Source organism: Anopheles coluzzii, chromosome X (genome assembly GCF_943734685.1).
Source record: "Anopheles coluzzii chromosome X, AcolN3, whole genome shotgun sequence".
Classification (NCBI taxonomy): domain Eukaryota; kingdom Metazoa; phylum Arthropoda; class Insecta; order Diptera; family Culicidae; genus Anopheles; species Anopheles coluzzii.
The window spans coordinates 17,782,608-17,804,153 of record NC_064669.1 but is presented as its reverse complement, the minus strand read 5'-3'; the positions used below and the strand labels follow the sequence as shown (position 1 = coordinate 17,804,153).

The 21,546-nt window shown below is 44.7% G+C and overlaps 1 protein-coding gene across 13 annotated transcripts in view; it reads left to right on the top strand.

The window, feature by feature from the left end:
• The window catches only part of LOC120959698 (guanine nucleotide-releasing factor 2), a 55,760-nt gene that overhangs the window by 19,545 nt on the left and 14,669 nt on the right, over positions 1 to 21,546 (top strand). For 4 of the 13 annotated variants that reach the window (XM_040383309.2, XM_040383367.2, XM_040383302.2 and 1 more), the window contains exon 1: positions 11,133 to 11,737. The exons of 8 other annotated variants lie outside the window; for them this stretch is intronic. In XM_040383309.2, coding sequence (XP_040239243.2) covers positions 11,320 to 11,737 — 418 coding nt within the window. In that variant the 5' untranslated portion in view covers positions 11,133 to 11,319. Of the gene's footprint in view, positions 1 to 11,132; positions 11,738 to 21,546 lie in introns of those variants that run through there. One more of the 13 variants, XM_040383374.2, reaches the window with a different exon arrangement.

The window sequence follows — 21,546 nt, the reverse complement described above, 5'->3', positions numbered from 1 at the left end:
CTAATACTAATCCTTGCCGGGCGATCACCCTTCTCCTGGATCCCTTTCACGCACACCAACCAAATGTGCCTGATTGTGGCATTGAATATCGAATATGAATTATTTCACGAACATTGATTTTTGCATCCGGAAACTTTAACTACTATGTATACACAAATGTTTTTTTTGTAGAATTGTATTGTCTGTTTGATACACCGTTTTAGAGCCCAAATGAACATTTTAAGCAGCTTTCAATATTGTTCAACTGTAAGTAAACATTTGACGTCCAGCTGAAATACTGATGCCTATCTGATCTTTGTTCAAACGTAACTACCAGCAAACTTTCGTCAAATATCTTCAAATCGCTTTGCAATCACCGGCGAATTGAAGGCGATCAGAGGTGCATTTAGCAGTAATTAAATGCCATTGATATGTTTCAATGAAAAAATTCTCTGTTTGGCAGTTATATTCATGGGGACGTGACACCCATGGGAGACAGTCACGAAACTCTTGATTGAAATCATCATCCGCCTTCTTAGGCGATTAAGACCATGACAAACCTTCTAATCGCTTTCAAAGCCGTTCAATGCTGGTATGGATACTTTCCCCACCCTTACGAACGTTACGGAATTTATGGATGGCCCCTTGAAGAGTTATTGATGATTGCAGGGTTTGCGATTATTATATTGTCATGTTCAGCGAGCTGTTATTGTTGCTTTTTTCCACCATATAATAGACTTTTTCAGCGAGATTTTTTGTTTATCACAGCTTTCACAGGGTGTAAGCAAAACAAGGGACAGTTCAATAGCAACACTGAACATGTTAACGCCTGTTTTCGTACAATTCAATATCTCGCTGAATGAGTAAATGATATGCTCGAGCAAAGCAACAACTCGCTGAAAATGTTGATACAATCGTCAAACCCCTGTATTGCTTACTTACTCTCAGTGCATCATACAAACCGTCATTCAAAATGTGGGAAAAAAGACGTGGGACGCACGCAGCAAGCGATGCTAAAAGTGTCTATAGAATATGATCACCTCTGGGCTGCTGCACAATCAATCTATCACACACACACACACACGCACAAAAAGTACCCGTGTTGTGTTGATCCGATAAAGCCTGGCGGAAAAGGATCTCTACGGGCGTTGGGCGGATGCATTTGCATGCTCGGTCCGACAAGATGGAAACCGGACCGAATCCTTCATCATTCGCTGCTGCATCGTTGCAAATATGATACCATTACGCCCCAAGGCCAAGGCTGTTGAAGCTGAAGCCTTACGCAAACGCTGGTGGATGGGAATTGCGGCCAAGACCAGTACGTACCACAGACTCGCACCAGGACTAGAGCCAACGGGGACGACGAATAAAGGCTGCTCGAAAAGAAAACACGGGGTGCTTGGCGTGAGGGAAGGAACCGGAAAAATGCACTCAATCAATTTCCCACTCATTGTCAACACTTTTTCACGTCCTTTCGCCATTTTTCACCTGTGGCTTCCGGCTCTGCTCCAGAGACCGTGCAGGACGTCGCAAGGTATAAAAACAAAAAAGCAAATACAAAAAAAAACTAACCGCGCTCTCTCTACCAACGAAACGGCGAGCTTTGCGCGATCGATTTTTTTCCACTCGGGAAAACCGCGCACTCCGTAATAGCGGGCGGCTACTAGCATCCATTTCCGCCGCGATTGCGAAGGACCGGGGGCTAGCGCGCGCAGAAAAACGAAATAAAAAAAACAAAGACAGTAATCTCCCATTTGCAACGTTCAGCACGTTTTAGTGCCGGGTGGGTGAAAACCTTGGCGCTTTTCCAGTCGGCGCACCGCCGTACACGCCAGGCGGGTGGAACGTGTCGATATCGAGTTTTTTTTTAATTATTTAAATTTTATTCACACTTTTTTTTTCAACCGGGCGGGTGGCTCTTCTGGCGTGCGCAAGTTTGAGGTGGACAGCACCACGCGCGTATCCTTTTTTACACGCACAGTGTGAACAATGATGGACAGATCAATGCTGTGGTTCGCGTTGACCATTAAATTGACCGCTGGCGCTGTGGGCCACAACAGATTTTAATGCCACAATTGCAAAACAGTTCATTCTCCGTCTGTTTTTTTGGGGGGTGGCAGAGGGCGGAAGTGCAAGGTAAGGGGAATAGTCGACTATTTTTGTTGTTGGTTTTGGTGCTGTTTAACTATTTTCACCTGCTCAATACAGGCAGGGCACGTTCTTGCAGTTTACTATTCCAACCACGTTTTGGTTCATAATTAAGCAATGCCGAGTGCCACCACCAACACCACCGCCAACTCTTTCCCTCTTTGTTGGTAGCTGTCGGCGCCACTTGGAAATAATTATCATTTTCAATGTTTACACTGTAAGTGTCCGTGCAAAACCCGTCCGAGCCAAACACACACACACACAACAAACCGGAAACCAAACCGTACCAAGATTTGATCCGCTCTCTCGCCTCTCTCCCTTTGTCTGTCTCTCTTTCTCTCTATCTCTTTCTGACTCTCTCAAGCTCGTTTTCTCAGTGACATGCATGAGTTTTTCCTTGCTCTTCGTTTTTCCCGCACACGCTGCATAGCTGCATGCACACAGCTGCACACAGCGGGTTTTCAGGACGCGGAAACAACAACAACAACAAAAAAGCTCCTAAAACAGATCACATATCCGGTGCGAATTGCGAATAAAATTCTCTCAGCTGGTCTTCCCAAAAAACCCGACCAACACAAAAGTGCGAGATGTAAATTTACAGCCCGTTGTTGCTCGCCAACCAAGATTATGTGGGCGGCAGGCAGCTCCTCCCCCCCCCCTCCCCACGAGATGCAATCACACACACGCACACATTGCTTTCGTTGCTTTGGTGCGTTTTTTATTTATTTTCTTTTTCGCGCGTAAAATCTAGTGGTGATGGCGGCAGCTCTACTACGCTTTTTTTTTGCTTTATGATGATGATGTTTTTTTCTTCTGCACTGTCCATTATCGATCCGAAGTTGAGTCAGAGTGTGCACAGCACTGCCCGACCGACGTTGTAGAAAACTGTAATTTACCAATGGGTGAGAAATCCATTCGGGCAGCCGCCCTTTTCGTCGGTAGCGTGAAAGGCAAAGAGAGATAAACGTTGGACAATGAATGGCCACGGTAAAGCGGGAGGGAGGGATAAAACGGGTAGCAAGATATGTACGGTTCCGAGTGGACTCGATGGGAACTGTGAAGGGGAAAAAATAAGCGATTTCTGGGAATGAGAAAGAGAGAGAGGGATGCGAGGAGATGCATTTGTGACGCACTTTAGTAAAAACCGAGCGCATTTAAAAATAAAGCCTGCTTTATGGAACCCCGTAGGACGATCCCGGGTTGCGATTTATAGCATTGCTCCATGTTTGTCGCACACGCAAACTCCGGCTTCCGCTGCTTTCCGTAACCATTCCTCCGAGAAATCTCTTCCTCCCAAGCCGGGCGGTCGGACCATTTTGGGCACAGGCGATTGATCGTGCGATCCGCTCGACCGCCACGATTCACGAAACTGCCCATGAACTTCATTCCGAACTTCCCTTTCCACCGCGATCTAGCCGTGCACGATTAGATTCGTCGAAGCTTTGAGCATTAGCATAAATCGAAGCCACGAATTTCGCTTGCCCATTTTCCCTGGCCCTGTGTCACGTGTTCCGCATACACGCATTGAAATTGTTGGCTCCAATTTTCATCCCGCGCGAAGTCTTCAATGCTATGGACAACGAACCGGTGTCCGATCCCGGGAGGGGAGTGCAGGTATACTCTACAATAGCAAACCCATGTGTGTCGTTGAGAGATACTGTCCATCTACTATTAATTCACAAGAACCGACCGGAGTGCTTCTATCCTCCCACTAAATCGAGTGAAAAAGACGAAACAAAAACGCAAACAAACACACCTACAATATCGGCAGCATAGGGGTGGGAAGGAAGGAACGGAAATAAATCACCCACGAAACAATACCCGATGGAGGGATGATGGCGGTGGGGCAGAAGGTGGACCGAAGCTTAGGAACGCCGCCGATCGTTTGGCTCTTCCTTCGGTCGCATGCAAACAATCGGCAATTTATAATGTCGCGCCGATCGCATCAGCAGCATCGTCTTCATCATCATCATCATCATCTGCCAAAATTGGTGTGTAAAAAAAAAAATACAAATCACAGCAAGCGAGCAAGATAGGGGGACGCACACAACAAATCAAGGAACCACTTAAACCATCCCCGCCCGATTGCCCGAACACACGAAGGGGGAACAATCGCGAAATCCGGAGCAACAGATTAATTCCGCCTAAAACGGTCAAACTCCCTCCTCGCACGCTGTGTATAGCAGCTATTTATTGCATTCCGTCGCATTGGTGCGCTCATTTCGTGTGGTTGACTACGGTCCGGGAAAATAGGGTTTTGCATATAGCCTGGCAGAAAAGAAGCCGCGACATATTTGATCGATTCTGAGACATGTTTTGGATTTGTTTGTTTTTTCTTTCTTCTGGGCACACTCAACAGAAACTGTACGACGCCTCTTCGTCGTTGCAATGGTGCCGTTTGTAATGTAACGATGTTTAGACAGGTCGAATGATGCTTTTTCGTACTGTCTATTTAAGACTTTCTTGAATCGAAGACTTTATTTTTTTGCAAAAAGAAAGGATTGGAAACTGATGTAACTATATCTGCCACAATCGGAGATTTTCTATTTTTCGATTTATTACTACATGCGGAGGAAAAATTTTATAGCAAAAGATATGCAAATGAGGATACATACTAACAGCAAACCTCAAATCAAAAGCAGCAAACCGAACGGAAACGGAGCCGATTTTATGAATAGTGTTTGTGCGGCCACGGTGCACTGGCTACGTTCACGTGTTGTTCGCCGGAGAGCCGTAAAAATGCAATTAAAATCTCTCACGGCAAAGTGAAGGGCTAGGTGCGAATGCATTTTGATGCGCTGACCAGAGATGGCAAACTCTCGCACCAGCCCTTCTCGAGCTGTGAATGATCGGTAATATAAGCTTCATCTTACAGCTAGCACCCATGGATACATAGCCTCTAATGCTAGGGCTTGTACCTTCAGCGCATCTAGTTCGATTTTGTTGGACAGCTCTGTCTCGAAGCGTTTTAGTTTGATCTCACCGACCACTACCACACAGCTTGCTAGCTAGCTCGCTGCAAATTTACGAATTGGCACTGTGAAACTGCCAGTGGACATTGCGCGGGCATCATTTTAATCGTTTGCTTTTGTGAGGTATCGATATAAATAAAAAAGTGTAATGGAACAAAAAAATGCTGATTTTATAGTGTAATTTGCTCTAATTTTAACAATTAATTTTAAGTCAAATTTCAAAAACTGAAATCAAACTTACCATCTTATAAAATTTAACTGAAAATCTCGATGATCTAAAAAAGCGTGTATTCAAGATACGCTAATGTTTTCGGAATTAATCGCCTAATACCAAAACCTACCGTACATAAAACAAGTTTTGTTCGACGTATCCAGGCTCGAAACATTTGTTCTGATAAACAAACAGAAAAGAAGAGACGAGTTATTTTTTAAATCTTGTTCTACTATTTTTTTCTTCCATTTGTAAATAATGAATTTGGAAAATTTTAGAATTTTGGAAAATAAAAAAAGAAAATCACGATCAACATGATCGGGCAAAGATTCCAAACGCGCCACGTGAGCGAGAGCGCTCAACAAACACACATGAAACACATGAAATTATTAAATTAATTTTATTTATCCATGTGTTGTCAGACTTAGTTATAAAAAGGCCAGCACGAAAACAAATACGATTTCTAAATGCGGACTTATATAAATTTCAATTGAAAAGGACATCACAACATTTAATTCACAACATGCCAGTTGCAATGTATTGCTTTGTCAGTAAATGGTAATAATGCGTTAAGGTAAAAAACAGTTCTGACTATGCTAGGCGCAAAAATGTTAATGACTGTAAGGAGCGCTGTGGAATGGCCTTCGCATTCCAGTTGCCGAAATTAAAAAATATGCTGCTATTTAAAATGGTTTTTTTTTTCAATTTACGAATATGGATTAATATAACAAACCTATCAACGACCCCTTTTATATTTTAATCCAGAACGCTAAAATTTCAGCATGTCAGTGGAACAATATTTATCATCCGGATTGTGTTGCCCACAACCAGTTGATAGTTGCGTCCTGCCATATTGGATTTCACTAAAGAGGATGAGATGAGTTACAAAATAATTTTGTTTTCGCTTTTTCTATTTGAAATGAGTTACAATATTTTCATATTTGAATCATATTCAGTTTAATATTCATATTCATTACCAACCTGATTGAGCCCGTGAGGAATCAGCTTTTCTTTCCATATTTTTCAGGCTAAAATAATCTAGACTGCAAATCTGAGGCTAGTTTCGCGTGCACTATTGTATGGAGCGTTGGCATGACTTCAGTCGCTAACTATCAAACTCCTTGTAAAAAGTTTGGCTAGTATTGTAAAATCCCCCATCGCTGGAATAGGCGACCCTGTTACTGACTCACGTTATATTTATTAAAGCTGTAACAAACAAACAAAACAACTCAACGCGCCTCTGTGCGCCCGTACGGCAGATGAAATTTAACCACAGTGCGCAATCGGGTTTTTATTGTTGGTCGCGGCTATGCCCTCGCCTACTTCACGATGGTGATGAAGCGCAAGCCGAGAGCGCGCCGATTTGAAACGGATAGAGGGACTGCTCGCGAGGCCGGCTTGCTGCTGACTTGCCACTACGGATTGTGCTGGCAAGCAACCGCCAGTGTGCTCTCGGACACTCCGGCATATCAGTTGTGCCAATCTGCCGGGTTTCGGTCAAGGGTTTTTTGGTTTTGTTTTGGTGTTCGTGTAGCCAAATATTGCGCGCGCGCCCATTTAGCATTGTGACGTTCAGGCGGAGACATCGTCGCAAACGGTTTCGCGATCGCGCGTGCTTCTTCATCGTCGCTTTCGGCGCGCTGGTTGGTGATAGATTCGCTAGACGTGTGTGTTTTATTGGGATGAGAACCAAAGGCGATAAGCCCGGAAGAGATCCGGCGGTCATCCCGCTAGGAAGTGGACATCAAACAAATCTGCTTCAGTGGAGCGCACGCTGCTATCAGTTAACACTTTCAAGGAGGCCTCCCTTCGCCCATACACTCTCCGCAATCAACGTTCGAGTGAAACTTTGAAGTGTCAAAAAACGAAAGGAATCATTTGTGAGCAGCACAAAAAAACAACACAGCGCTTTTGCTTTCAATTAGTGCATTTCGAATATTCAGTGCACGATCACGATCGTCCGGGGTTTGGATGCTTCGTCGGGTGCATTCCAAAGTAGAAGAAAGTGCTTACATCGGTCCGTTGCGGGCAGTGTTTTGTGCATTAAGCGATTATTGTCTGCCCTGCCCTGTTGCACGAAAGGAAAGCAAATACGTGATAAGTTTGTGCGTGCGTTTTTATTCCAAATTTCGTTTACCTGGTTTATAGGACTAAAGTCCACATAGAAAAGTGTGCGCATTTGACGAGTTTAAAATTGAAGTGATTAGTGAAACAATACTGGTACTGTGACATAAACGTGTGCATATGTTCCGTACAGGTTCCTACTAAAGCATTGGTGCGTTTTTTTCCCATCCCCAATGTGCAGCGTCTGTCGAACTCAAACCTTCCTGCTGATGACGGTTTTTGATTTTTATGTATTTATGGCCCATGAACCAAACCGCAAAGCTTGGCGCAAGGCTATAACAGATAAGCTCAGTCGCTTATGTCAGCCCTACCGCAGCAATTGCATCGACGAGAGACCGCCCTCCCCATTGCAATTTCGATTAGTCGATGGGCGATGGCGATCTGAAGATGTACCGGCGCGTCACCTAGGTTGCGTAGCATCGAGAGCCTCCCCCGGAGACGAAAATGAATTTAAAAAAAACGGTATCCATATTTTATGTTGCTGCTGCTGGAAATTATAAAACCGAGCAGAGGCGCGGCGCCAGCTTTGCGTAACTGACCGCGTCGGATTTCAAATGGCTTTACTCAATGCTGAAGGAAAATTCGATTTCAAGCAAACGAAGGGACGAACGAGGGGAGAAGAGAAGGAGATTGGCACGGGTAGGGTACTAACGAACGAAACGCAGCCCATTAAGATGAGGATTACAATTAATAAGTCTATTGGAAACATTTATGGCGTGAGCGGGACGGAGGCAGCCCCATCTCTTTATTCGATTTAACATGGTATAATCCTGGTCACGGCACCATACGGTTCGCGCGCGCGGTTTTGCAATTCCGTTTGCCGCCGTTTTATGACACGTTGATTAAATGTGTTCGTCCGCTTTTGTACCTGGGATACGGGGAAGATTGGAAAAAGAAACTCACACACACACACACACACAGAAACATTTTCCAATCATCTTTTTCCTCGCATCGAAAAGGAAGACCTAAGAAGCAGCGCTTTTATCCTCCCGACTAATCGGTGATACCGGCGGCTGCTTCCTAATATGGCTTTCTCTCTATGTTGGTCGATTGGCCGGTTGATGTCACCGCGTTAGGAATAGCGTTGTGGTAGAATACCAATGAAAAACAAAAATAAAAATAACAAGAAAGATATTTAGTACAGCACCGACACAAGTCGACTCAACGGGCGGAAATCCGTTGCCGACGCAATTGCCTGGTACGGGTTTGTTTACTTAGTGCGTGTTAAAGACCGGGCAACCAGAGAGGGGAGGGGGGGGGGGGGGGGTGCTACCACAGAGCACTACGCGATGTCATCGATGGCTCTGGTCAAATTCCAGCATTTGAATCATCAGCTCAGAAATGTCTTCCGCGGCAGGCGTCCGATTACGATGTGTCGTACCCAGGAATCGGTATTTTTCATTCGCTTCTTCTTTTTTACCAGTTGCTGGTTGGTTTCATGGCATAATTACAACCTCTTCCCCCTTCAGTTAAAGCTACGATGGAACAATTTTAATTACTGTTAACGCGGCCTTTGCGGACGAAGAAGCTCGTAGTTATTGCTTGTTTATTATTTTTCACTAGCGTGTGTGTGTGTGTGTGTGTGTCCTAACACACTGCCATTGCTTCTCGGATGTATTCCGAGCACACTGTATGGTGTCACCCTTCGAAAAGACTTTTTTGTTTAAATCATTTTTTGAGTCTCAATCACGTACAACTTCCCGTCTTGCTCTGTGAAACCCTTTTAAAAGATTATTTACGTCACCCACACTGAACTGAAAACAGAGGCTTTGTCTGTTTTTTACCCTCAGTTTTCCGCCTGGTGTCCGTGGAAAGCTGAGCTGAACGAGCAGAAAAAAAGTGGAAAAACATCCCCCGAGAGTGAGTGCGAAAACTCGCACGGACACATAGTGATCTATTTTTAGCACCGAATGGCAAACGTCATACGACATGATCTGATCCCGATTCGCTTCAATCAAATGCAGTTGATGCCGCTATGGGGCTTCTTCACTGCCATTCTGGGCTAGTCATTTGCCCTACCCCAAAATGCCGAGGGATCGTTGATCGTTTCGCCTGCGGAAGAAGGCGACTGCTTTGCAATCCGAATCTTTTATTACCTTCATCCGTTGTAGTTTGATGCTAGATTATGCTGCGTGTTTGTGCTGCGAAAATGGATGAACATTTTGCAGGAATGTTTGTAAAGTAAACAAACAACGCTCCAATTCGTTTGACTAGTGCTTTATAGGGAGCCCTGGAGGTACTTGTCCTACATCCGCGATGGTGGTCCTCGGTTCTAGAATTTCCTCCGGATGTTTATTGTTGAAAGCGCACATTAAAACATTGCATTCTACATTCCAAACGAAAGTGGTGAATATGCGCTGGTGGTCCTCGGTTTGAGACATATATCCGGTTGCTTATGAAATCGCACATTAGAACATTATTGTGGATCCTTGTTAGGGTGCAATAATACTTTTCGCGTATTTAATTACCCGTTGATGGGTGGCTGTGTGGGGGTCAGAGACCAGCCAAGACTTAACAGGTTTTGGGTCACGCACGGTAAGATTCTTAGCTTTTCTACTCCCAGAAAAGAATCCGTAGCGTACTAATTCGGTGTGTAGGCTTTAGAACGGGTTCTATCAGAGCAGAGGGAGGGGGGGGGGGGGGATAAGGTAAACCTGCATCTCGCATATATTTCACGCACCGCCAAGAGGCTCCAAAAATGCCGCACCAACCTGTGCGTAGAGAAGGCGATATATCACCACTGCGAACCTCTGGACCGTTTCGTAAGACACAAGCGTGTGGTTTCCGGTCGGCTGCTCTATGACGTGCTCTCTTGTATGGAACCGCTTGGACAGCCGTTGACCGACGGGCCAATGGTCGGAAGATGCCAACATCCCCAGCTGCTGCTGCTTTTGGAATTAGAGCTTCGCTTTGGAGCTGCTGCTCCAATCGGATCGAACTGAACCGTGGAAACGATTTGCTGCCTAACTCCCAGATGGTTAATCCGGCTCTGGGTTTTTGTTTTCTATTTGTCTTCGCCTGTGTGCGTTGTGACCGGAACGGAGTCGTTTGGATCTGTTGCCAGAGCTCCAACTCCGCAACGTCTTTGGATGGCTTATTTTTTTGCATTTTTAATGCGCTTTTTCCGAGAGAATTTGCTGCTCGGCATTCTCGGTGTATCTTTGTCTGTGACCCTCAGCCGAAGTTGAAGTTGGCAAAGAATTTCCTCCTCTTACCAGACCGGCCCGTGGTGATGACGACGATGATGATGATGGGATTGAGGAAATTTCCGCCATAGGACCGACGACATGGTCTTGGTTCACGGTCGCGTTTATTAGACGCGTAAAATGGAATAAAAAACAAAAGAGGGGAACCAAGAAGCAGAGGAAGAAGAAACACATTACCACAGGGCGGGGAATGCTGAGCTTTAGTGACGTTTGTTGCTGGGAACTGAATGTCTATTTCCTTCTTCTATGTCGCTTCTATGGTTCACATCTGTCCAGCAAAAAAAAAAACACATAATTTAATGTCACGGCAATCGGTGTTGATACAGTTCCTGGTTTCTGGGGAACTTTAGTAGACTTCAAATTGCATCTGATGTTAGATTGAGCAAAAAATGTTGACCAATTGTGACAAGAGCACTAGCACGGAAGAAGGTTTGAGCTCGTCAAGTGCTGCCATCGTTGTGCTTCATGAAATATTTTTCGCACATCTTCAAAACGCTAGAACTTGAGTGTTCTGGAGGAGGCAATAAAAATGTGTGTTAGAACTGTGCCTTCGCCCTTCCTGCAGTGCCTTACCAACAACAAAGTGATCGCTGTGAGTGCATAACGAAACAATATAGCCTAACAGAGTTTGGAATTAAAGCGCGAGAAAGAGAGGAAGAGCAACCGCAACACACACAAGATGCCCGAGTTTGACGACTCGTTCCTTTTCGACTGTGCCTCGTTCGAGCGGAAGAAATGGAAAACCCATCAGCTTCGGTTCCATCCGTCCGCCGTGGTGCTCAAGAGCGCCTCCAATCTGGACCCGTTTCTGGACGTCGACATCAAGAAAGCGCCAGTGCCGGCTGCTCCCACCATGCGCCAAGAGTGCGCCGGTTACGTGGCGGAAGTGTCTAACATAAGCAGCGCAACACTCGACTCGCCTGGGTTGGGGCGGCGAACAGCGGCGAGCAGAATAAAGCTGTTCGGTGGGTCCTACTCGTCCACGTATGACGTGAGCCAGTGGGAGCGGCAGGACCGGCAGGAGCTGTCCAAGATGCCCCACGGCCAGCCATTCCTGTACAAGCATCTACCGTTGGACGACCATGACGAGACGTCAAGTAAGCTATGATGATTTCCTGGGGATCCTGGGACCTATTAGGATTTTCGTCTTCTGCTCTCCTCTGCCATGTTTTCTCTTGTCGTAGCCAAATACAACAACAGTCCTGAGTTGCTTTGGCGCGCGCTGACGTGCCTTTTACGTATTCTGATTGTTTTCGTCCTTCAAACGCAACTCGGCAAGTTGCATGTGCCTGAATGGAGAAAGTGACTAACAGTACACACACCCATAATGGCCAGGGCAGCGACGGCGTGCGACTGAGCATATCTCACTGGTCATTTTTAAGGCGTTGTATTACGCAGTTCCAACTTTTCCTTTCGGTGTGTGTTTGTTTGTTTCTCTGGTTCCGATCCGTGTCCGGCGCGAACAAAAAGCTTGCTGTTGTTGTTGTTTTATTTTTGTTTCGCTATGCCTGATTGGAATTTTACCAATCACAATACACCATAAAACACACCAGAGTGATTTTGACCGCTATCAATTAGGCTAATGCATTCAATTAACCAGGATTGTTTGATGGTGGTGGAGGTGTTGGTGGTTATGGCTGGCAGGCAGAGTGTGTAATGTAATTGTTCAATTCATTAAGCACTAAACCCCTCCCGACTGCATCACACGCCACGTGGGTATAACTTAATTTGATGCATGTTAAATAAATTTGACGCTTTGTTGTGAGCCGATGCATCCAGTACTGTCGTTGACAGTAGCAAACTTTTTTTTTATTCTCGTATCCTCCCTGATACGTGTGTTCAATGCCCTTTCATTACGTGCTGACACCGTGCCAATTGCTGATAATTAAGGCGCCTATACTCGATCTATACTAAAACGCTTCCCACCGTTCTCTAGCATCACACCTCATGAATGCTACATGCTGTTGTGGGTATTTTTGTTTTTTGTTTTACATTTCTTTCCCCCACAACCTATGACCGGGCGCCGCAGCCGCCAAAGGCAATTAATTAGTTAATTAATTATTGCACATCAACACCTCCGGACGTGCGCTCCGTAGAAGCAACCGCGTAGCATGAACACGGAAACCCAGCCACGCGCTTTTCAGCACGCTCCACCGGTGGGGCATACGTTGTTGTTTTTTTTTTATGTCTTGGTCAGTTCACTTCATCGCCCCAGCGGCACACGACCGACCTAGTCGTCTGCCGATGTTTTGTTACATCCGCCGCTGCAAAGAATGCACCATGCGCGTGAGGTTTGTTTGCTATCGCTCCATCGGGGGGGACAGTTCGTAATAGTATGTATGATAGTGTGAGTACTTATTCTTCTCCTTTTGTGTATCTTTGCGTACGTATCACAATCGTGACGATGTACCAAATAAGAGTATGCAATTATTTGAAAGCGATTCAAGTAATATAAAAGGGAATCATAAAAGGGAAAAATGTTTTACGAGCGGATTGAGTACGTTGTCAAAACAAAACAACCCACCTGTTGTTGCTGACCGAAAAATGTGCACAGGTATACAACAAAATAGCAATTACACGCGACCGGTACCAGTGCGGTACTTTGGCACCTTGCGTAGCACTCCGGTATATGGCGCCGGAGAAGGTGAGTTCAAATCTGATCCAGGACTCATCTCTCCCGTAGGAACGATCATCATCATTCGTATCTTAACAGTTTTATCGGCGTTCTAGTATATATTACTTTAGTAGGTAATAGTTTTAGACGACTCTCATAAACGAGAAGAGTTTTAGAGAGAGTAGTGTAAAAGTGTGGTGGTGCCGTATTCATTGGTTTTGTCACATCCGGCACCATCGCGCGAGAGTAGAACAAATGTATGAGAAGAGCTCTGTGCAAGGGAAAAGAAGCCCTCGAATACCCATTTTTCTCTCTCTCTCTCTCTCTCTCTCTCTCTCTCTCTCTCTTTTTCTCTTTATCTTTCTCTCTATCCCTCTCTCTCTCTCTCTTCTCTCTTTCTATCTGCGGTGATTTACTGTCGTTTGCTAATATTTTTTTTGCACGCTCTGGCGTTTCCGCTCGCTTGATCGGCCTGGCGATCATCTGGTTGCAACCCAAAATAGTGCTGTCTGATGCGTTTCTTCTCTTGCGTTGCGTCTCTTCGTCTCTGCGAGCGAGGCACCGATCCACTGGAGCTGTCTCTGTGTTGGTGTGTGTTTGGGATTTTTCTCTTTTTCTTTTCCACACACTCTACACAAAGCGCCGTGGTGTGGTGGTGGCGATGCACTGCAAGAACCGATCCAGAAGCACCCCGCCCCAGCTACAAGTGCGCTTCTCTAGCCCTTTATCTAGCGTCGGTCCGGCACGTTCTCCGGCTCTACCATGTGCCGGCGCGATAGGGAATCGTGCACATTCCTTTCACAGCGCTCTGGCAGCATCGAAAGGGAGAGAGAGAGAGAAAAAAATGCTGCACACGCAAGAGCATTGCGCCGTCGTTGCGCGCAACAAACCAGGCAGCGGGCGCGGGGCAGCATCCTCGTTCCGACCGAGATCGGGCGGCAGATGAACTCCCTCCTCATCTTCCCTCCGAATGGTTTGTCAGTAAAAGTATTGTACGGGGAGCTAGGGCGAGCTGTGTCGGTATTTATTTTTGCTGCGGCCACAGACAGACTTTGCACAGCTTTGTTTGGGCCGTTGGCGGTGTGCAGCGTGCCGTGTGCGCAGCACCCCACACACCAACACCAAAACGACGGCGTACACTAACGAACAGCAGTTCGGTGCGGCGTAGTGTGCAAGTGATCAACCCCAACACACTCGAGAGATTCATTCGAGAGCAAGGCAGGCGCACACGGAGCCGTCGCGCCTGTGTCTGTGTGTTTCCATTCCAATCCCAAAAACAGAAAAAATCACCCACACACGCACGCACGCACGCACACATCCAGAGACGGACGGATACACAGGCCTTCCGCGGAGCACGCGTGCCGCGCGCCAGACAGACGACGCCTCGAACAGTATGGCCAGGGCCGTCCACCGGTGAGCACTCGCAAAACGCCATAACGCGGTCCGATCACGCGCGCTCCGATCAACCACAGACACCAGCCGGCAATCAACCGACCATAAAGCAACCTGTCAAAAATATATTTAAAAAAAAAAACGCTAAAGGTTGTCACACTCTTTTGTGCACACACGCACACGTTCACATAAAACCACAGGTGGAAGAAAGGACAGCCGGTTTGTGTTGTGGTGTTGTGCCTGGTGGATTTGAATTCCGGTCAAATTCCATTCGACAGTTCGCGGCGATGACGCACAGTTTCGCGCGGTGAGTGAGTGTGATCCAAGGTGTGGATACTGTGTGATCATATGGTGGGGGAACGGGCCGAGGGGTGGAAGCGATCCGGTTCCGGGTCGGATTAGTCTTTCGTTTGTTGTACAGTAAACAGTGTAAAGTTGGAGTAGATGAAATTGCTCCAAAAACCCGCTCTTTGACACCAGCCTTAGCATCTCTCGCTGTACATGTGGTACAAGTGCTCTCTTTCTCTTGTGTGACTGTGAAGAGGGTGGTGCTTCCGAACAAAACAAACAAGCGATCTTTATGATCTGAAACGTCCAACATGATTGTTGTAACAATACACTGAGTACCCCAAACAGTGTCCTCAGTGTGCCGTACAGCAGCAAAACCAAACAAAAAAAAAAACAACAACCACACAGACTTCTTGCGTGCGCCCAAGAAAAGAAACGTCTTCCACAAACGATCGTCCAAATGGAACGTTCTTTCTGCTTTGTTGCTTACCCGCTGCCCTCTCCCTTCCATCGCCTAGCATCTTGTATTTCCACCGCCGTTCTCAGCCGATACTGCGCATCTTCCCGCGCGGCTAGCACGACAGCTCATTAATCTAGCACTAGTCAGTAGTAGGGACGATACGGACGGGGAATGGGATTGCTGCTTGCCAGCAAAGACAAACGCGGCAACCCTAGACCGGCACAGAAACGGCTCCCGATGGGTTTGCGCAGTTATTTTTAACGGCGACAACTTCCAAAATCGGCAGCCACAGCCAGTTTTGTCCATGTTTGGGCCGCGGCCGCTGCGACATTTTCCCCGTTTCCCCCCACGGGCTGCGACCGTGGTGCAGAACGCAGAGAGAGAGAGAGAGAGAGAGGGGGAGAGGGAGATTCGTTTTGTAATGGAGAAGGAGAGCTCACGCCACTTCAGCTGGAGTACTTCTGGAGCGCCCTAAAGAGAACGTCTTGTGGGAAGCATTCAAATATTGGAAATCAATCAACGGCAACCCCTCCATCGTGTCTGCCCCGAAAGGGTACGCGCTAGGTGCGAACAAGATCTCCCCTCCCCCCTCCATCTCAGTACCAAACCCTGACACAGTATTTCGTGCCAAGGCCGGATGGGGGCCAGATCTCGTCACCCCGCCGTGACTTTGCAGTTGTTGCTGAAAGTGTGAAAAGCATCGGTGATGCGCGCGATAGAGTGGCGGGCAGCCTTTGGTTGGCACTGGAGAGTTTTTTTTAATTAAATTATTTCTCTCTCTCGCTCTCTCTCTCTCCCTCTCCCTCTCTCTTTCTCTCTCTTGCTCTCTCTTTATGTCGTCACGCGCTCGCAAATGGAACAAGTTGCACGGGGAGCGCACGATCGACCGTCATTTTCTCCCGTTTTTGTGCTATTCCGCGACCAAACCGCGAAACACCCCCCCCCCCCCTCCCCCCCCTCCCAAAGCCTTCATCCCGCCAAGTGCCCAATCGAGGTGACTCCTAGTGGGGGTGGGAGAGGATGGAGACTGTTCGGTTACATCGCTAGAATACTGATCATGCTGCAACGTGCAGTCTGGTGGTGCGTTGTTCCCGCACACTATTCCTAGCTCCGCGAAGCTCTCTGCTGCCAATCTTCTCCAGTACGTGGAATGCTTCGATCCGCTCCTCCCTTAACTCTCCTGCCTACCCTCCGCTCAAATCGGGCGCAAGATACAAGATGATGAGGCATTCCGATCGGTTTTTCGGGAACTGCTCGCGCCCGCACACAACTAGAGATGATGCTGGGCTTGTCAAACCCCGAACAATGCGTCATGCTTCCTCGGTGCGCTTACATGTGGAAGAGCGAACGTTTAACTTACAGTTTAACTTACATTTTGGCGCTGACGCCTCCATTTATGCCTCTAACGCACCTGTTTTTGTCATTGGTTACACCTGAAAATAAATACCTACTTTTTCATGCCATTAAAACTTTCATAATTGGCATAAAAGTTGTTATATTTTGAACTCTGTAAATGAAATTATCAACTACTTAACTTGATTCCAATATTTTTGGAACACACCGTTTAGAATTTTGTAAATAAAGCGATTAAAAAAAAAATAATGCCTTAGAAGAAAAACTCGTAACACGATGACAATAAATGGTGCCTTCGAGACACAAAATAGGTAGGTTAGAGTCAAAATTTAGCGGCAACGACTGTACATTAACTACGTTACTCAATGAATCGTCAATGAATATCATAGCCTCCCCAAACTCGTTGCAAATTGTGGTCCCCTATGTTAATTGAATTGACCTCTAAAAAGGTGCATTTTGCCCCGGTGTGTGTTGGCGAGCGTTTGTATTGTCATGCTCTTTGCTCAATTATCTCTGCGCAGCAGGCGCTACAACACATTTACACACGCGTTTGTATTTTTTTTTTTTGTTGCGGCTGTATAGCCTCCTCAGAAACGAGTAGTTCTGAGTAATTCTGATTCAGATTCATGAATCTGAATGAATCTTTGAAAATTGAATATTGGAAAGATTCATGCATCTCAAACGATTCATAGATCTCGAAAGACTTATGGATCTCGAAAGTTTCACGAATCTCTAGGGATCTCAAGGGATTGATAAATCTCCAAAGATTCTGCTTCAGAGCTTGAGCTTCTGATTATTACTCTTCTTGGCGTAGCAACCTACGTGATCATGCCAGCCTATACAGGCTTTTGAGATTTCTTGGCAAATACTACGCAGCCGGATAATTTATTTTGCTACGGGGAGACAGTCCATTGCGAGGCTTGAACCTACGACGGGCATGTTGTTAAGTCGTGCAAGCTTACATTTGTGTCATAGGATCGTGTAAATTCAATATTTTAAAAATCATACATTTCTAAAGATTCATGAATTCCGGGAGATTTATGAATCTTAAAAATCCATTAACCTTTCGAGATTAATGAATCCTTGGAGATTCTGTGGAGATTAATCTTCAAGGATTAGATTTGAGATTCGAATTACTCATCGCAGAAGATTCATAAGAAAGAATCTCAATGAAATATCCACCACTAGAAACGAGGCTTTCCTTTTCTTCGTCTCTCCCTATTTTTATTTTTGAATTCTCAAGTAATTAGATTTATTAATTACTGCCTACATTTTTGTTGCCAATGGTTGCAGCTGGCCAACGCATCACTGTCATCTAACCGTTCTAATTCAATGACACGCGTTCCGAGGCGACCAGTGACACCCAAACGCTTCCAAACTGCATGTCACATGCGGCATGTCAATTAGCCGTCATTGTATTAACTAGTGACCACCCAAAAAAATGTCTGTATTTCTGATATTACCATACGTCCCCCATTACTTCATCCCATCCAACCCCTGTACACGGACAACAAGCGAGCACAAAATTCAACACCCGTTTTGTATAAATATGTATAAATGTGCGTGTGTGTGTGTGTGTGTGTGTGTGTGTGTGTGTGTGTGTGTGTGTGTGTATGTGTGTGTGTGTGTGTGTGTGTGTGTGTGTATCTGTCATTCACATTTTACCAGCCGTGTCTGTCAATTCTATCCCAGCTGTGCATCGGTGCACGAAAAATTCGATTTCCACGCACTTCTATTCTCTCATCGGTCGGAAAATCAATCACCCAAAATTCGTGCTTGTACCGGGCTGCACCGGGAACGCGGTTCGATGTACTATTTTTATACATCCCGCAAAAGTGGAACAGTTGGCACCATCGCGTGGGATTAACTCTTGGGACGGACCAGCAAAAACAAAACACACACTCACAGAATCAAATTCCTTCGAACCAGTGTTTAATTGCATACGGTGGGGCGATGAAACATTGAATTAAACCCCCATCCTCTCACACCCCCTCACATGACGGTAGAAAGTGAACTGAACCGATAGAGAGATAGAGAGAGGGAATGTTTATGTACTTACAAATCTTAGCTGAAACAGAAAAGTGTCGAGAAGGTGAGGGGGATGGTTGGGTGGGATATGGGGGATGTCGTTGGGCGCTGGTGGAGAGGGTGATGCTGCTGCACGGCATGTGTTTACTATGCGCGAGTATTTCGGCAGAGGAAGATGCAACTATCGGGCTTGCATGCTGCATTCCGGTGAGATGCGAGGCCGGAACGGTAGGATAAGAGGTTAGCTGCATGCCTGGATATTAAAACTTTATTTTCAATCTGATGCGATTTCCAGTTGCCCCGTTGCCGGTCGTTGCCTCTATTCCCGATATGAGTTGTTTATTTGGAATTGTTGTAAAATTCTATTTCCGGCTCCGCAATTTAGGTGGAACATTGACACACTCACTGCGCATTGGTTGGTGTTTCGTATGGAAGCGAACGCAAAGAAGCGCTGCTTGCCATGTGTGTTTGCTATCGCAGACTTTTGCTATGCACTTTTATTTTATGAATAAAAAGTGTTGAATGCGTGAATCATTCGATAGTCATTTTAAAAGAACCAATAAAAACGGGTTGAAACTAGCTCTCTTTTATTGATACAGTTAATCATCGCTGACGGTTCCGCATTGCTTTGTGCATTTTTTTGCCTGTCTAAAACCCTTTTTTACATACGCCCTAACTCCCTAACTGCGACGTACCGCATTACAAGCGTTTTGTTCGTTAAATCTGCAGCATTTCAATTTCATTGACATACATTTATCTGATTTGAATATGACATGTCAGTCCCATATGACTGGCGCTGCAGTCAATTAAAAACAGTCATAAATAAACGATGGAAACTTTCGAACGCAAAAAGGTATTCAAAACATAATTTGAACATAAAGCATTTTAAGCGTCCATGTACTAAAATGCCTGTGGGATGCTGCTTACTATTCGACATCAGCTTGATTTTCCGTTCGACAACAATCGATAGGAGATAACGCTAAAATGACGGTAAAACTGTCCCATACCGAAAGTCGATTCCGGTCAAGTTCCCTAATCCTAGTTGTCTATAACTTTACCTTATTGATATTCCTAGGAGATTCAATATTTTTTGCGGCACAATGCGTTGTGATTTTTTCATACAAATTGGAACGATTGAATTGTTGTAGGATAGTTAATTTCTCGAGAAACATTTTAAATCCTATCATAGTTTGAACGAGGTTATTACGATTATTTCATTATGCCTTCCTTTTTCATTTGATAATTTGATTATAATAAACCTCACTTAAAACTGAAAAGACCCATGTACAGTATTTTGTAAAGACTATTCTTTAAACCCATTTCTAGACCTTTAAAATGTGAAGCGCAAATAAATTAACATAATTATAATTTATTGCTATGGATATATTCTTGAGACTGAAATGATCATGTTCATATTTAAAATGGTAAAAGTCTATATGTTTTCTTGAAACCTTAAATATGTACAAGACAAGAGTATGTTTATTTTGACCCAGTGTTTATCGAAATTGCACAACATTTCTATTAATAATTGCATCACAAGGAACCAATTATGGCTATAGTGTTCCTACTGTAGTATATATGCATATGCGTAATTATAGCATGCATGTCACTAGGTGTTAGTGAGATCGGTGTTATGGTTCAGGTTAGTGTAAGATTATATGGTCAGTTCAATAAAAGCACTCATGGTTGAACCACGTAATACCTACCAATTCGTCATACCTGTATGGCTAAGCCAAAAAAACATGTTGTGACATTGTTCGAATTCAAATCAAATAATAATAATTTCACTATTGATAAACAAGTATATGAACTAGTGATGGGCAAATGAAGTATCGGTCGGATTCGATTCCGACTTGCTTCGATTTTTTTCCGAAATCTGCAACAGAATCGGCTTCGGAATTGGCTTCGGAACCAGATTTGGCTCCGAAATCTCTATGAGAATAATTCATTTTCAAGTACATTTGAATCTTTTGCGGTTTATTAAATAGTGGTTAAAGCATTCAGTACATTCGAGCAAAAACCGTGGAATTATTTTGACTGTTTGATGAAAAAAGTATTAACCTTGTTTTTTTTACAGTTTTTTTTTGCAATTAAACGAATTCTGCACAACAATTATGATTAAAGGATAAAATTATAGTTAGCAACAAAAAAGCAAAAAAGGCAAAATGATTTATAAAACTACCCTTTCTGTTGAGTTTTAAAAATAATTAAAATATATAAAGTAAAGATAACCTGTCTAATATATGTCTAATATTTGATGTAGCGGATAAAATCACCCACTTCAAGCAAAAACGACACGAAAATTTAATATATTATGGGTGAAAACCACGAAACTCGCTTTACGCAAAAATGTTACATACGCGAGTTATTCGCGGTTAATAACGTACCTCAGAGACAACTTGTAAATTCTGTTCCGAGTTCCCTTCACTCAAGACTGATATGATATGTGTTTGATAAGATCAGTTGACCTTAAGTGCCTATGTCTCAAAATAAATGTCTTAAAACGTGCTTGAGAATAATTGTATAGGTATATTAAAATCAGCAATCAAAACGCATATATGAGTTGGAACAGACAATCTTATAAGCGTCAGAAGAGAGGACTTTACAACTTTAAAGACTGATTAGCATCTCCAAAAGACCACCTTAAAACGACGTGGCTTAGCACACGCATAATGAAGCATTCTTTATACATAACATCTTTTAAAGAGCTGTCTTTTTCTACTTCTTATTTCGCGTAAAGAACTGCAGTTAGAGTGTCTATAGTCTTGTCT